Source organism: Sceloporus occidentalis, unplaced genomic scaffold (genome assembly GCF_023333645.1).
Source record: "Sceloporus occidentalis isolate IW3139 unplaced genomic scaffold, rSceOcc1.0.p SCAF_6, whole genome shotgun sequence".
Classification (NCBI taxonomy): domain Eukaryota; kingdom Metazoa; phylum Chordata; class Lepidosauria; order Squamata; family Phrynosomatidae; genus Sceloporus; species Sceloporus occidentalis.
Genome location: NW_028316986.1, coordinates 9,573,266 through 9,590,086, shown reverse-complemented (window position 1 = coordinate 9,590,086; position 16,821 = coordinate 9,573,266). Strand labels below are relative to the sequence as shown.

The following is a 16,821-nucleotide window of genomic DNA, read 5'->3' as shown; positions in this document are numbered from 1 at the left end:
AGTTGACTGCCAACTTAAACACACCCACATCACCCCCTAGCTTCTAGTTATCATTTCTTCCATTGTCTGGAACTTCAATTTGGAGGGGATGAATTCTGGTCCATCATCCTCCACCTTTTCTTCAAAATGACACACCAATAAAACAGTGCTTGCTAGTCAATAGTTCTTCATTCTTCATTTGTTATGACGTGTCTGCTTACCACTAGAAAACATAAATTCTGCTATCCCCCCTTCTGTGTAAATGGACTCACCGCAGGGTACTGGCTGGCATGTGGCGTGAGATTCTTGAAGGCCCACTGGATATTTTGGTGAGATGCCAGCTGCCTGGTGAATGCAGGGGACTGCTCACAGCAAAGCCGCAGAATGCCATAGTAGGCAGGCAGCATCCCACGGTTAAAAAGCACCACATCCTGGTCATCATGGTCTGCTAGGATGTAATTGAAGGCAATGTTCTTGGTTACCACGGGGTTCTGCACTATAAGGCGTACATTCTCAGGGCAGTCAACACAGACATTGTACCAGAAAGAGAGCAAGGCCTGTTTGTTGTGGTTGGTGGCAATGGCGGGCTCAGAAAGCTTAGGCTGAAAAAGGTTCCACAAGTCCATGAAGTAGGTAGAAAACATTAGTTTTTCAGTTTTGGAAATCAAACAGTAAGTCATAAAACTGAAATAGGGCACCAGCTTTGTAGTCCCATGAACAGCAGCATCAACATAGAGCTTAGCTCGTGAGAGCAGCCCAAGGAGTACATTATAGACCTGGTGAAGGACAACTGTTGTATCTGGACTAAGGGGAAGGTCCCGAGTGGGGATATGCAGTGAGCGGGTAGACCGGAACATCTGCCGGAATGAATTGCTTGGAATAAGGGAGACCAGGAGGTAGGCTGCAGCTGCAAAAGATAAAAATGCAAGTAAATACTGGTGTGATGGTTCTCAATTGTGCATATTCTGTTTTAAAATGCAGAGACATAGCTACATTAGTATGGAATAACAATGTGCAAAGGAAATTGTAGCACCTTTGAGACTGTGTGAAAGAAGCTGTAATATGTATTTTTGTACACCTAGTCTATTTCCTCAGATGCTACAACTTCTTTCACACAGTTAGTCTCAAAGGTGCTACAAGATGTCTTTTAAAATAGTAATAGTGGTCTGTTGGGAGTAGAATATCTCTGACCCATGAGTCTAATCTGGCCTACAGCAAGTCCAAATCTGTCCCAAAGAGGCTCCTTCCCCAAGCTCTGTGTCTGTAGGCCCACCTGGTGTTTGATCCCTGACCTCAAGTCTGAGTCAACACGTACAAGCTCTAGCAAGAGAGTCATTTGCTCCCTTGCCTAGGGAAAACAGAGAAGGAATTGACTTCATTCCTTCTCTGTCTTCCCTATGCAAGGGAGCAAACAATTTGGAGCAGAAGGAGAGGAGTGAGGAGCTCTACTCAATACTCTGGCTAGACACCTGACGATATTAGAGGATGTGGCCATGCTTACTGACATCATCCAGCCCATGGGCGTTGCCAGGGAGGTGAACTTCAGTCCCAGGATGGCTTCTCACCCTTCGTTTTTTAGAATTAGACTTTCATAAAATTTCACTCTCAAATCAATATATTTCCCAGGTAAGAAAAAAAAAACCCAAAACAACAGGCAATGTGTACAATATGATACAAATGCTCAATGGCAGAAATAGATCTGGGGCTCCCGATCTCTTATTTTCTTAGTTCCGCATAATGCTAACATGGACATTTACACATAATCTTGCCCACTTTGGTCACTCAAATACAGTCACTGCAATAAGGAAAACAATAGATTCCACTTTTCCCCTTGTATTTTCAATTAAACACACAGCACCATAAAAATATCCAGAAGATGTTCAAAACAGAAAAACAAACAATTTTTTTTTCTCTTAAACACTTACAAGTTCTCACTCTAGGGTAGTTATGAGCCAGAAGAAAACGTTCTACCCAGTTTTCCATATTTTGCAACACCCAACTGTGTGCAAGCTTATTTCGAGGTGTCTGCACTGCTAACCAATCCAGGCACTGAGAAGGGTTGTATTCAATTACCTAAAAAAATAAAAAAGTGGGGGTAGGATGAGTATGTTACCAAAACAGATAAACCAACCCAACTGCTAAGTGGCTTTTTATGTGCTGAGAAGATGACTATGACTCAGAACTTTCTTTTTTTTTTTTTTTTAATGATTTTTATTAAATTTTCCATACAGAAAAGGCAATTTGTTCCTGAATACATAATTACAGTGACGTGTATTGTCTGTACAATTCAGGTTTCCAAATAACAAAGCTTTAATTCAAACAAGTGTTCTACTTCCTAGCTTTAAATTCCCCTCTTATGAAGTTTCCTTAATTTATATGCGTATTCTTGCTTAGATTTATATACACTCAGTTGATTGAAAATTCCCCATTGATATCAACATTTCCCATGGTGTATTTATAAGTTTTTCTCCAACATTATCTAGTACCGAAATATTGCAACCCTAGCAAAATTAACCTTATTTCCACAACAATGTTATTTTTGAAGAGTTCCTAATGATTAACCATTATAAGAGAGCTTCGACCAGACTATCCTCCAATTTCCACCTTTTTTTCAAATAGGACACCACCTTTTCCCATTCCAACTGTGTCCTCTCGTTTTTACTTCCCTTCTTTAAGCTACAGGAAATCAAGTCCATTTGTCTAATATCATTTAGCTTAATAAGCCATTCTTCTAGTTGTATTACGTTGGTATCTTTCCAGTGATTTGCAATGATCAGTCTAGCTGTTGTTATCATATATAGTATAGTTTTCCAATATTTACATTCATCATTATTTTTAATAAAATAAGTCATGTTCAACAAATATAGTTCTGGTCTTTTTTTATAACTAATATTAAAGATTTGTTGAATTACACTATGGATTTTGTCCCAGAAGGGTTTCACCTTTGCACAGCCCCACCACATATGCATCATTGTCCCTTTATCTTCCTGACACCTCCAACATTTATCAGATTTTAATTTACCCATTTTTTTTAATCTCGCAGGAGTGTAGTACCATCTGTTGCTGACTTTGATAAAATTTTCTTTATAATTCATGCACTGGGTGAAGGCATTAGTACGACTCCAAGCCCTTTCCCAGGCTTCTAAAGGAATTTCTTTACCAATATCTCTTGCCCAATCTATCATGTATTGTTTAATTGGCTCCTGTTCAAAATCTTTTTCCCGCAATAAAGTATAATATTTAGAGATCTTTTTGTCCATATTATCCATAAGCAATTTATCAATTCCTAATAATTGAGTTTCTATACCAGTAGATTTAAGATCTTGGAGAAATCTATTTTTGATTTGATAATAAGTGAACCAATTGATTTTTTTTCCTTCTTCAGCCAGTTGCTCCCTAGATTTTATTTTTAACTCCTTGCTGGTATTTATCTCAAGGATATCACTGTACCTTACCCACTTAGATTGTATATCCCAGCTGTTGGCAAAAGCTTCTTGCGTTGAGACCCAGAGCGGGGTTTTTAAATAAAATTTAGCCTTCACTACCTTCCATGTATTCAATAGCCCTCTCCTTATTGGATTATTGCAGAAGTCTTTATGGATTGCACTTTTGTTGTACCACAGGTAGCCGTGCCAGCCGTATCTAAGCTCTGCTCCTTCATAATTAAGTGTATCTGCATCTTCTAATCTAATCCATTCCTCCAACCAAGTTAAATTGCAAGCTATTCTGTAAGTCTTAATATCCGGCAAAGCACAGCCCCCGTTTTCCTTCTTTTCTTTCAAGTAGCTCCACTTAATCCTAGGTTTACCCCCTTTCCAAACAAAGTTTCTTAAATCTTTATTCCATTGTTCGATTATCGTATTGTTTATATCAATTGGAAGATTTGTAAAAAGGAATAATAATTTCGGGAGTATAGACATTTTAATCGCATTAATTCTACCTAATAAAGATAGATGCAAATGTTTCCAATTCACCAGTTTCAACTTAATATTTTTCCATAACGTTTTATAATTATTATCAAATAGATTCAAGTTATTGTCTGAAATAATAATTCCTAAATATCTCACCCTTTTAGTTATCTCACATCCGGATTTATTTTTTAAAACTAGTTTCTCTTCCTTGGTTAGATTTTTAACTATTATTTTAGACTTTTCTTTGTTAATTTTAAATCCTGCTAGCCCTCCAAATTGGTTTAGTTCCATCAACAAATTTTCAATATTGCTAAGCGGATCTTCCAATATTACCATCAAGTCGTCAGCGAACGCTTGTACCCTTAGCTCTTTACCTCTCAATCTGATTCCTTTAATTTTCTTTGAGTTTCTTATGTTATTTAATAAAAATTCCAAAACCATAATAAATAAAAGGGGAGACAGTGGACAACCCTGTCTCGTCCCTCTACTGATGCAGAAAATTTCCGATTGTTCTCCGTTAACTAAAAGCCTTGCTGTTTGTTTATTATATATTTCCCTCACATTGGCAACAAAATTATTTCCCATATTCATCACTTTAAATAGATAAAACATAAATTCCCATTTCACCGAATCGAACGCTTTTTCCGCGTCGATGAACAGAAAAGCTGCTTTCTTTTCATTGTGTGTATTATAATAATCTAAAATATTGATTATATTTCTCATATTATTTTGAATTCTCCTTCCTGGAATGAAACCATTCTGGTTTTTATCAATTATTTCCTTTAACAATGTTTTAAGCCTTTCTGCTAAAATAGAAGCGAATATCTTATAGTCGTTATTCATTAAGGCTATTGGTCTATAATTATTAATAATCATCTCATCTTTGCCTTCCTTTGGAATCAAGGTTATTAATGTATTACCCCACGATGCTGGTTTACCTTCTGTTTTTAATAAATTACATACTTGTAGCAATGGAATTTGTAATTCGGACTCAAATGTCTTATAATATTTAGCGGTAAAACCATCCTCTCCTGGAGCTTTTGCATTTTTAAGATTCCTTATAGCTGTTTTAATTTCATCCAATGTTATGTCCGCATTCAATTTCTCTTTTTGGTGTTCTTTTAATACTGTGCGATTTTTTCCCAAAATTACTGCTAATTGTTTTTCATTTAGCTGATTCCCTTTTTCCGTAAATAGATCTTTAAAAAAAGAAATGAAAGCATTTTGAATTTTCTTATGGTCGCTTATTTCTGTGTTATTATATTTAATCTTTGTTATTATCCTTTTTTCTTTTTCTTTTCTAAGTTTGTATGCCAGCCATTTACTTATTTTATTAGCATTTTCAAAATGGTCTTGTTTCTGCTTTTTCAGTTTATACGCTATTTCTTCTGTTATCTTTTTTTCCAATTGCTCCTGTAAAATTTTAATTTCTCTTTGTAGCCTTTCGTTATCTTTTTTCCTTCTTTTACATAGTAATTCCTGTTCTTTCTTATTAAGTTCTATTTTGATTTTTTCCTCTTTTTGTTTCTCAAGCCTACTTAATATCTTCATTCTTTGTATAAATAGTCCCCTTACAAACGCTTTCCCCGCGTCCCATACCACATTCATTTTGGTATCTTTATCACAATTTTCTTTAAAAAAGAGATTTAGGTCATTCCTTATTTTAGAAACAAATTCCTCATCTTCCAATATTTTTTCATTCAGTCTCCAGCCACTCTTACCATAATTACCAATATTATATTCCAGTTCTAACATGTTATGGTCCGAAAAAGACCTTGGCCAAATTTCCATTCTTGTGACATGTGTTAATAACAATTTAGACATCAAAATTAAATCTATTCTCGAATGCGATTTGTGTACATCAGAGAAAAAGGTGTATCCCTCTTTAATTCCATTAACAAACCATCTAAGCTCCAAGGATTCTACACCTCTGCCTAAACTGGCTACAGCTGCAACAAATACTACAGCTGAAACAACTCTGGAGTAACTGCAGCTGCACCTAAATTTCTCTTTGTAGCCTTTCCTTATCTTTTTTCCTTCTTTTACATAGTAATTCCTGTTCTTTCTTATTAAGTTCTATTTTGACTCAGAACTTTCCAAATGGCATACAAGGCTGCAAATGGACACATGGTATCAAGTAAGCAAACTTGAAGTTAATACTGTACATTTGATATCTGCACACAGTCTAATAAATTCTCTGGACAGCCATGAACATACAAAACAATCCAGAAGACAAGATTTTATTTTTACACTTAGCACAGAGCCTGAAATACTGTGGGGCATAGAGAAACAGCTCTTACATCTTTTCAATCTCTGACTATTGAACAGCAAGAACAGTATGAGTGGTTCAGCAATAAAATCAATTGTCTGGACAGATGGCGGAGCCTTTTCCTCTGGACATCTTTAAAAAGAGGCTGGACAGCTACTTGCTGGGGATGCTCTTGCTGGAGTTTCTGCACTGAGCAGGGGACTGGACTTTGTGGCCCATGAGACCCCTTCCAACCCCAATTTGGGACAGATACATTCAGGGCCACAGCCAGCAGAAATCCTGTAGCATGTGGCAGTAGGTGCAGCACAGGTATACCAAAGGATGTGCAGTCTTCATGAAATTCTGTGTCCAGGCTTTGGAAATACCATGCCAAAAACTGCTCAGACAGCTTCAACAATTGGGCGGGACAGAAATACACTAAATAAATCAATAAAAATCTCATTTTGCACAATATTGCAATTTCTTCCACAATTTTGCATATTTTATCCCAATTCTGCCAATCATTAGCTTAATGGATCTACACAAGACTCTGATGATCTACTCTGACCATTGTTGTGTTAATTGCCTTTGTGTTAACTGTTGTTGTGTTAACTTTGAATCATGGCAACCCCATGAATGAGAAAACTCCAAGACCCCCAGTCCTCAACTGCTCTGCTCAGGTTCTGCAGGTTCAGACTGGTGGCTTACTTGACTGAGTCTATCCATTTGGCATGTGGTCTTCCTCACTTTCTACTTCCCTAGCATTATTGTGTTTTCTAGTGAGTCATGCCCTCTCATGATGTGGCTGAAGTATGACACTTCTTGGATCCTACACATCAAAAAAAAATCTTTTCAACAGGTACATCCCACACATACTTTCAAGCATACAATTACAGGTGTGTATTTTTTTTAAAACTCAAATAGACACTCCTAAGGCTAGAATCTTAAAGTTGTGGGAACTAGAGGAAAGGGCCACAGAACTATTTCTCCTAGGTCTCTGATAGTACTTAATGATGGTCTGAACTTAAGAATGGAAAATATGACACAGATCTTCCCTCTTGGTTTTGCCTAAGCTCATTTCAAACCCACACCATTTCCCTGATGTTCAGAATATCCATTCCTTCAGGTAAAATAAAGCCTGCTGTATTCCCAGAAAACAGTACACATCTTTCTTATTGATGTCAACTGTAACAATCTGCTTCCCCTCACCATCTCATAGCTATCTCCTAGCTACAATTCTTTCACCTTCCTTCTGCCAGAGAATAACATCTGAATTGACAGGCTAATATTTCTAAATGATTTTTCAATAATTGATTTTGATGGAATGTTTAGAATTGGAATTGGAAAAAAGCTCCATTTGCCCCAAAGCCTGACAATGTGGTATTTGCCTTCAAATCTGTTCAAACTCTGCATTGATGTCTGTGGCAGTGCTCAGAGGATTTATGGTCTTTTCCTACAGTAAGGGAATCTTGTCCTTACTAATGACTGTGAGTAGAAAGTTAGCTGCAATCAATGGAGATTGAGTTAAGTAACTGATTTCTATGAAAACCAAGATAAGTTATTTTATTCTGGATCCACACTGTATCTGTTACTTCCACATTTAGGTTCTTTCTCATTATCTAAGAGATATTTTGTTTGGGACATTGACTAAAAATGTGGAGTTATTTTATAAAACTATACTACAGTCATCCCTCTGGATGTGCGGGACATCTGTTCCGGGCACTCACACTCGCAAATGTGAACTTTTGCAAATATTCAAGTCATTTGGGACAATGAGACTTAATAATAATAATAATGTTTTTTATTTGTATACCGCTTTTCCTTCAGATCAAATATTTCCCTCCCCTCCCTCCTTCCCTCCAGGAAGGCCATGTGGTGGGGGAAATGGTGGTGCCGGCTGCCGCAGGGCCATGTTAGCCAGGGCAAGGCCGTGGCGGCTGGAAGAAAGCTTTGCCTCAGCCGGAGCAAGGCTTCAATGGCCGGGAAAATGGCCATGACAGCCGGAAGAAGGCTGTGCCAACTGGAGTAAGCCTTACCATCCAAGGGAAGATTGTGCCAGCCGGATGAAGGCTGCAAAGGCTGTAAGGTAAGAGAGGGAGGGAGGGAACTGGGGCTTGCCATTCATGAGCAATTGAAACCATGAATGGCAAGTCCGTGGATACGGAGGGACGACTGTACTTCATTTTTCTCCCTGGACATCAACTGTTTGAAAGCCCCACTTCACTTGAAAAACATGTCTCAAATCAGTGATGTCACTGCCCAAGGTGTCACATAGTACGGGGGTGGGGCCAAAAGGGTACACCCTTCACCTCACTGCCACATGCCAGTCTACTCATGAGTATAACTGCACAGCAGGGAGGGGGGATGCGCTAGGCCACATGTCATCCTCTTTTGGGGTGTCAGCTGGTGTGGTATGCACCACTCATGTGACACCACTGTCTCACATTAAACTAACAAGATGTTCAGAGAAGATCAGAACATCCCACATGAAGATTCTGCCATCAACACTTCATACCAGTGGAGTTTTTTCCAATCTAATAAAATAATCTTTTATTCACAACTTAATGTCCCGGAAAATAAAGATCAACCAAAGCACCAACAGGGCAAACTCTTGTTTTAGCCCTATTATCTGCTAGAGGAAGGTTCCACTAAAAGGTACTGAATTAGTTCTCAAAGTAACTATTTCCCGAGTTTTGTGAGGGGAGAAGAAACTAAGTCTATTCATGATGGCAGTGTAGATATTTCTTTTGAAGACTATTATCTCCTCAGTAGCTCTGAACGGTGGAGAGACTCATCTCTGCTTAAGGTCTGCATACTTTACCTCCCATATCCTTTGGAGAATGTATGAAGCAAATGGTGGCATTCCTGGAGGTCCACCAGCAAATTCCATAAGCATGGTCAGCAACTTGAAAAAAGGATTGGCTGCCTGCAAGGTGTAAAAAAGCCAGTAAATAAATGTTGTATAAAGGTCTATAAGCCATATGAAGAAATCACAAAAAAGCCTTGATGACTAACTTTTAACCCTTCATTAATCCTGTGAATGAACTAAGCACACAAATTTATGTTCTGCAACTAGTACAGAGCACCTTGAGAATTACTGAAGGGCATAGACACTTTCTGCAGTGATCTTTAGTTGAGTCCTAATCTTATGAATCCATCTGGTCCGTTCTTCTTTAGTCAACAGCTGTGCTATTCCTGCACACCCAGCACAAGACCAATCAAATGCAGCCAATCAGTTATCAAAAAGCATGATGAAGTGTGCACAACAAGACACTGGGTAGATGAGGGTAGAAGTAAGAGGCATATTTCAGATCTCCAGTGAAGGCTAGGTCACCCACTATCAGGGCAGGCAGAAGACCCACCCCGAAACTTTCCCCACAGGTATAACATTACACGGAATAACATAACAAAGTATAATATTACACTGAATAACATAACAAAGTGTAATCAGAGAAACAAGCCTTTTAATATAAGTACGGTCACCTTCCAGGGGCCATTATTTCAGGGAAGTTGAATCAGTATTCCTAATGCGTTAGAAACTTTGATTGTTGAGACTATATAGAGTAGGATCTTTAATTATCCCCACCCTCCACCCTAATTTTTTCAAACTGATTGGAGTTTTCACAAGACAAGGCTCTCACTTCAGCCAGAACATGGTTAAAACAGATGTGACAGAATCAAACATCAGACTGAGTTCTGACAACGAGCACAAGAACTATGACTTCAGTAACAATATACCAATTATACACACAAATTGTACACTTACAAGATGAGACATGGAAACAAAGCATTACTGTGTTTCTACGTACACTGGGGAAGGATATAATCTTTGACAATTTAAAAGAATAGTAGCAAATATTTTGATAGTTATCAATATATATACCCTAAATACCTCAGGAGTCAACTTGGCTATGGAGGTGAAAAGCATTGATACAATCTGTAAGACAGAAAGAAGAAACTTTATTATATGAAAAGCTCGTTGCAGTCTTCCAGGTAATCTCCTAGGATAAACAGAATTAATGGAAGCAGATACTTACATGTTCTGCAAGTCTGTTATTGTACCGACAAAGGCTAAAAATAAGATTGCAAGTCTGCCTGATGTTGATTCCATCACGAATATGTTGAAACAAGAAAGGAAAACCCTGCAAGAAATCCAAAGGTGTTACTATAGCAAATATTTTTAAAAGGTATGCTTTAAAATCAGTTGTACTTTTTGATATAAAGATATACTACCTTGCCTCCTGTTAATGCTGCCATATCATTCTGGGATAAAGTCAAGTGCCTAAAACACACACACAAAATGGATGTATTGATTTCAGCATTCAGCTATGCTAGAAAAATGGTGAGTTCCTTCTTCCAAGTGGCTCATTCAGTTACACATAGAAGTCTGCCAAGCTGACAAATATTAAGAACTGCAAGGACTTTTGGAGCTCCATTTGTTTATAGGTGGAATCACAAGCAAGTAGTGGGCCTTTTCATTTGCTAGTCAGAATCCAAAGCACAGGCAACAAGTACATCAAAATGCTTTGAAATAGGAAATGTAGTTCTGATTCTGCTTACTTTCAGCCCAAAGAAAGAAAGATGCATGGCCTTCTCACTAGCATGTCTCCCTGGTAATACTTACTGATACCTCCCCTCCAAGAGAAGAACAAGAGAAGAATGCATGTTGTAACATACGCCTAGGTATGTGCCTTATCAGAGTCAAGTAGTTTACCCCATCCAGCTTAGTACTGTCATGACTAACTGGCAGCAGTTTTTGAGTTTTCCTCATCTTTGCTGTCAGCTAGTTCACTACTTTTGAAGTACCATATAAAGAAGATAGACTTTACCAAGATTATGGTTGCCTACAGCACCAAGTATATCCACTGCATTTATATGAGTTATTAGAGGAAAACAAGAAGTTTGCCACTGCAGCAGGTGTCAACAGAGCTTACCTTTCTGAGCGAGACTGTTCAACCAGGAGAGCTATTAGCGCAATCATTTTCTCAAGTGCAGCAGGCCTGTATTTTTCTTCTGCTAAAGACAGAATGTCTTCCTCCTCCTCTTCCTCCTCTCCTTCTTCTTCTGATAACACTTCAACTTGGGGCTAAAGAAAAAGCAAATTTTAAAAAAAACCACTTACAATTCTCAATGCAGACCTTTCCAGAGTGTTTTCTATAAACACCACAGTGTCTCCTATAAATTATGAAGGGGTCAAATGCACTCACAGACACACACACAAAACCATATAAATACACACACCAGGGGCATTTTAATAAACCACTCTTTCCTGACTAATTAGCAATATGGGGACAATAATATTAATCCATATGGATGAACTCATACAATCTGTGTGGAATTATTTAAATGTTAGGAAAAAACGAACTATAAATACTAAGTGTTATAACAGTCTGTCAAATGACTTTGCATATCAAGACCAGAATGCTAATTTAATGAAAAGATACCAGAACACTAAAAGCACAATATATTCTTGTACTTTTCATACAGTATAAACAACACTGACACTCAGGGAAATCGTTATAATTAATATTTATGCTAAGGAATCCCTATGCATTTTGCATAGAACTCCCAATGTTTGGGATCTAAGGATTTGGGGCAGTGTGCTAGAGTGCACATTTGTTTCCCATGGGGATATAGCTCCATAGCTCTTAGGTCTCTTACCTCCTCACATAAATAGATAACCAACACTGTACTCCTGTCACTATCCTTACGAATAAATATTTCAGGGTTAATATCAGCGTAGACAGACAGAACATTGTCTCTTCTTGCTTATAAAACTAAAAATGCTCACTTAGGTACTTAAGGGACAATTTGTAAACTACACTGCTTTTAAGATTTCCATCAGTGAGACGACTTCAGTCTTATTAAAAGTAACGTGTTTGTCATAAACATGAGGTAGTGGAAAATAAAATGTTGTTCAATCTAAAAGTTAAGGATCTATTTTTTCCCACACAAGTTTATTATAGGCTTACATTTTCAGGTCCTTTTGTTCCCATGTAGAAATGGACCATTGTTGAAATTGCTTGCAGTGAAAGCAAGAACTGGCTCTGGAAACAATTGAACATTACAAAAATGTGAGCAATATGGATCATTTATTTATTTTCCACCTTCTTCTCAGAAGGCAGTTTTACCATAAACAAAGAAATACAAAAAACAAATGTTTTAAAAGTGCGTAAAACAAACAAACAAACAAAAACCCTCAAATCATCAGATGGCAGAGCATCCTAGTAATCAATGCTAACCCCAAATAAAAGTTGGAGAATCCATCTGGAACTGAACCAACCAAAACTATACTCACCTCCTCTTCTCCCATTTTGGCAAATTCATAAAGGAAGGCAAAGTATTCTGTGAGATGTTTACTGTGAGGTTTAACACCATGTTCCATTATTGACAGCAGAGTCTTCACAAAGCGAGTTACACATGAGCGACTACCAATATCTTCCACAGGACCGTCCATGTCATCAGAACTGAAAATACATTTCAACTTGCATCATTCAGTGTGTATTAAGGCCACTGGAAATAAGACACTGTAAGACCACTCTAAAGCAAGAGTGTGCAATTTCCCAATTCCACATCTCACCAAGGACTGTTCTGTCTCTAGCAACAAAAATTACCAGCTGTTTGTAAGATGATGACCAACATTGCAGGGATCATAGTTGCTGCTAATTTCAGAGGCAAGTGCTATGCTACTCTATAATACAGGAGAATGCATGAACATCATTCTGCAGCATAGAGCCCTAGAGGCAGTCATGGTATAGTGTCCCCTTTTCTTCTGGAAGGGATGGGAAGACAGAAAAATAGACCATTTGTATAATGCTGCCAAACTCCATAGAAGTTTGTATTGGTATCGGTACAAATTTGTCAGTGGTGGTAAATGGGAGGGAACATGCTCCAACTTAACAGAATCCTGCACTATCCTTATCGTATTATGTGTAACAAGTAAGATTGCAGCCCTCTGCATATTCAGCTTGGATTAAGTCCCACTGAATGCACTGGTATTTAATTTCATGTAAAAACACACAGGATAAGATTATATGAAAAATAAATCTTCTAAAGTTGCATACTGAAAGTAAGAATTAACATTAAGGTGTGCCAATTTTGACATCCAAAATAGGATCCATAAACGGAAACCATAAAAAAGGTCAAAAAAGATAACTCCCAACATTTGTTTAATGTATTTTAAAGAGAGCTGAGCACATGAAATAAGCTTTCAAAAATTCTATGAAGAAATTATATAAAGCATAAATATTTTACCAGTCTTCTATTCCGGGCTGCAGGTAAAGATGAGCATGGACTGGTCTCAGCCTCTGGATCACATGAATACACAACCGTTGGAACATCTACAAAGCAAATCAGCGTAGTTTGTCACTTAGCTTTGGGCTATACAGATATGCTTTAATAGGGCTTAACCTATGTTGTAGAACTACTTGGTCACACATTCAGTCATGATTAAAATACTGATGTGTTGCTTCCATATTATGTATCTGAGGCAGTTGACACAATTAATTTTGTAAGGCTCCACCTAACACATTTTCCACATACTCTTAAAACATGGAATATATATACACCCAGCAAACACCTGTTTGGGAACATATGTGGTACATACACAAAAACAAATCAGCAAACAGTCCTAAGAGTTTTCCAGAATTCTTCAGGTCGTTATTACACAGCACATTAAAGGAGAATAGTGGGGGAAAGGCATTAGAAAGCTGAGTATGATGGCTTTATGTGCTTTGTTCTGCTTTTTAAAATTATTGTTGTAATGAAGAGTGACAGATAGCAAAGGGAGGCCATTATTTGGAAAACTAAGAGTTGAAATGTTCAGAGTTGGAAAGAACATCTGTTCCAAAACTGTTTTCATAACCCATTGTTAACAATCAGCCAAGTAATTCAGTTAACATTAGCAAATTTTCTTTTCTGTCATCAGTTTCACTACTCTTTGTTCAAAATGCTGAATTCTACTGGCGGCCAGTTCTCAAAAGAGCAATGACAATTTTCCTGTATTTTTGTCTAGTCCATCCACCACTAATAATCAGCATCCACTATGGCTGATGACTGTCTCCAATACGGAAAAAAAAAGCCTGAAACAAGCAGGAAAAAGTAGCTTCTGCTTTGGGGGCGGCTTATGCACATGACAGATGCCCCAAAAGCGCACCAAGAGCACTCAAACCTGGAAGGGCCGGCTCAAAAAAAGAGTGGTAAAAAGCCACTCCTGCTGGCAGCCACGCTGGAGACCATGGTGATGTCCCAGGTTGGGACCAGGCGCATGTGGTTGCCATGGTCCTGTGCCGATTGGGGGCTGACCAGCCAGAGGATGCTCCAAGCTGCCTATCTGCGTGATCCCTGAGTCACCCACCACTCATGTTCACTGACTCTACAGTTTCAGCAGCAAGTTTCAGATTTCCCTGCATTCACACCTCTACCTGTTGAATGGGGGCAATTGCAACACTCACTGTGAACCGAGACAGAGTGCTGTGTATGTACAAAAGAGCACCGTAATCTACAATTCAGAATTTAAATGGCTAAAATTTAATACATGAATCCTACAAGTGAAATTGAGAGCAAGGTACCCAAGGGAAACTAATAAGTAGAGAGAATGGAAACACATGCAGGAATGTTAAACCCCAAATAACACCAAAGTATTACCTGCTACCTATTGCACTCCTTTTCTCTTACCTGTCTCACAATCTGATTGGGACATTTTATTAGAATCTGCATGGGCCACCAATCATCGTCAGCCATACGATCTAGAAACCACTGCAAAAAACAGACCATGTTCACACTTATCAGTGTTCTTTATTAGTTGCAGCGGCCCTTTCAATGCTGCTCCAGTTAATGAATTCACTGTGTATGTGTTATTTACAAGTTGAGTATCCCTTATCCAAAATGCTTGGGTCCACAATTATTTTTTATTTTTTCAGATTTTGGAATATTTGCATATACATGAGCTATCTTGAAGATGGGACCTAAGTCTAAATATGAAGCTCGTTTATGTTTCATATTTATATGCATAGTCTGAAGGTAATTTTACACAATAACTTAAATATTTTTACATGAAATTAAGTTTATATACACTGAACCATCAGAAATAAAAGATGTCATTATTTTAGCCATCCATGAAAAAAGTTTTGGATTTTGGAGCATTTAGGGTTTCAGATTTTCAGATAAGGGATAGTCAACCTGTCTCTCTAAATAAAGAATGATCAAAAGCGTAAAAGCAATCAAGCAATTATTTATCCTTCTTGGAAGGAGTTGGAGAGAAAGGGAATCATGCCAGATTTTATAGCAGAACAAAAATAAATCAAGATATGTCTTCCCTAATGGCATAAGCTGGGAGTAGGATTTCTGTTACACATTCTTCACGGTATTCTACAATGAACAAATTGTTTTCATATGGAATTTTCTTGCTTTAAATGATGCTGTCTAATTCCAACATTTCGATACTAGATATGTTTTGCAGTGATTTTTGTGCCAAAGGATTTGTCTGATGTTAGTTAGGTTTATAATCGTCTACTCCAAGTTATACAAAGTAGCCTGAGCCTGACTTGGCTCAGAAAACAATACTAACCACAGGAAACAAGAAAAGCATATTATTAGAATTATATTGATTTTAGGTAAAACTGAAACATTCTCCTAAGGGGGCAATATTCCTGAAACAGAAATATTACTGTAGCATCCTGTATGTTTGACGTTTTCAAGTATTTCTCATGCAGATGCATCAGCTGCTAAGTCTTACAGACACTTTGCCCCATCAGTATGTTTATCAAAACCAACTTTACTTTTAAGCTAAAAGCAAGTAAAGATAAAGATAGAGCCAAAACAGACTGCAGACAAGATATAATCCATTCTGAGATCACTTTAACTGCCCTGGCTCAGTGCTGTGGAATTTTGGGAACTGTAGCTTGTTGTGATATCAGAGCTCTCTAAGAAACAAAGCTAAATGTCTCACAAAACTATAGTTTCTAAAATTCCCTAGCAATGAGCCAGGGCAGTTAAAGTGGCCTCAAGGTGGATTATTTCTGCAATCTGTTTTGGCCCATAGTCCCTTGATATTAATGTCTAGTTGTAACCGATTGTAGGGGGCGATGCTCATCCCCGTTTCTAAGCTAAAGAGCCAGCATTGTCCAAGGACTGCTATGGTGCTCTTGTGGCCAGCATGACTACACTGAACGCTGTTACCTTCCTACCGAAGTGGTACCTATTTATCTACTTGCATTTGCAACTGCTAGGCTGGCAGAAGCTGGGAATAGTTTTTAGATTGCTGTATCAAATTTAAAGTGCCTCCTTTGCAAAAAGCCAACAAGCTCTGAAGGAGTTGATATATTAATAATAATAATAATAATAATAATAATAATTTATTTATATTTCCCGCCTCTCCCGATGGATCGAGGTGGGATTACAACCATAAAACAGCAATTACATCACTCAAAAAGTGCAATTTAAAACAATAAAAACATAATCTAAAATGCACAATTGCAGCCAGAAGTGGGATTTTTCTTAAATTCTTTATAAAAGATTGGGTGGGTAGGCCCTCTAGAAGAGATCCATCTTAATTGCCTTCTTGAAGGCATCTAAGGTGGTAATAAGATGGATCCCTTCTGGCAAGTTGTTCCATAACTTGGGAGCTATGGCTGTATATGCCCTATGGGAAGTTGATGTTAGCCTGGTCTTTGAATATTCCAA

At 37.9% G+C, this 16,821-nt stretch overlaps 1 protein-coding gene across 2 annotated transcripts in view; it reads right to left on the bottom strand.

The window, feature by feature from the left end:
* The window catches only part of USP34 (ubiquitin specific peptidase 34), a 170,106-nt gene that overhangs the window by 19,977 nt on the left and 133,308 nt on the right, over nucleotides 1-16,821 (bottom strand). The window contains exons 58-68 of one of the 2 annotated variants that reach the window (XM_089528821.1): nucleotides 14,815-14,895; nucleotides 13,393-13,478; nucleotides 12,437-12,605; nucleotides 12,111-12,185; nucleotides 11,073-11,224; nucleotides 10,372-10,420; nucleotides 10,176-10,280; nucleotides 10,022-10,075; nucleotides 8,960-9,064; nucleotides 1,905-2,052; nucleotides 252-886 (exon numbers count right to left, since the gene is read on the bottom strand). In XM_089528821.1, coding sequence (XP_089384947.1) covers nucleotides 252-886; nucleotides 1,905-2,052; nucleotides 8,960-9,064; nucleotides 10,022-10,075; nucleotides 10,176-10,280; nucleotides 10,372-10,420; nucleotides 11,073-11,224; nucleotides 12,111-12,185; nucleotides 12,437-12,605; nucleotides 13,393-13,478; nucleotides 14,815-14,895 — 1,659 coding nt within the window. The remainder of the gene's footprint in view (nucleotides 1-251; nucleotides 887-1,904; nucleotides 2,053-8,959; nucleotides 9,065-10,021; nucleotides 10,076-10,175; nucleotides 10,281-10,371; nucleotides 10,421-11,072; nucleotides 11,225-12,110; nucleotides 12,186-12,436; nucleotides 12,606-13,392; nucleotides 13,479-14,814; nucleotides 14,896-16,821) is intronic. The other variant, XM_089528822.1, reaches the window with a different exon arrangement.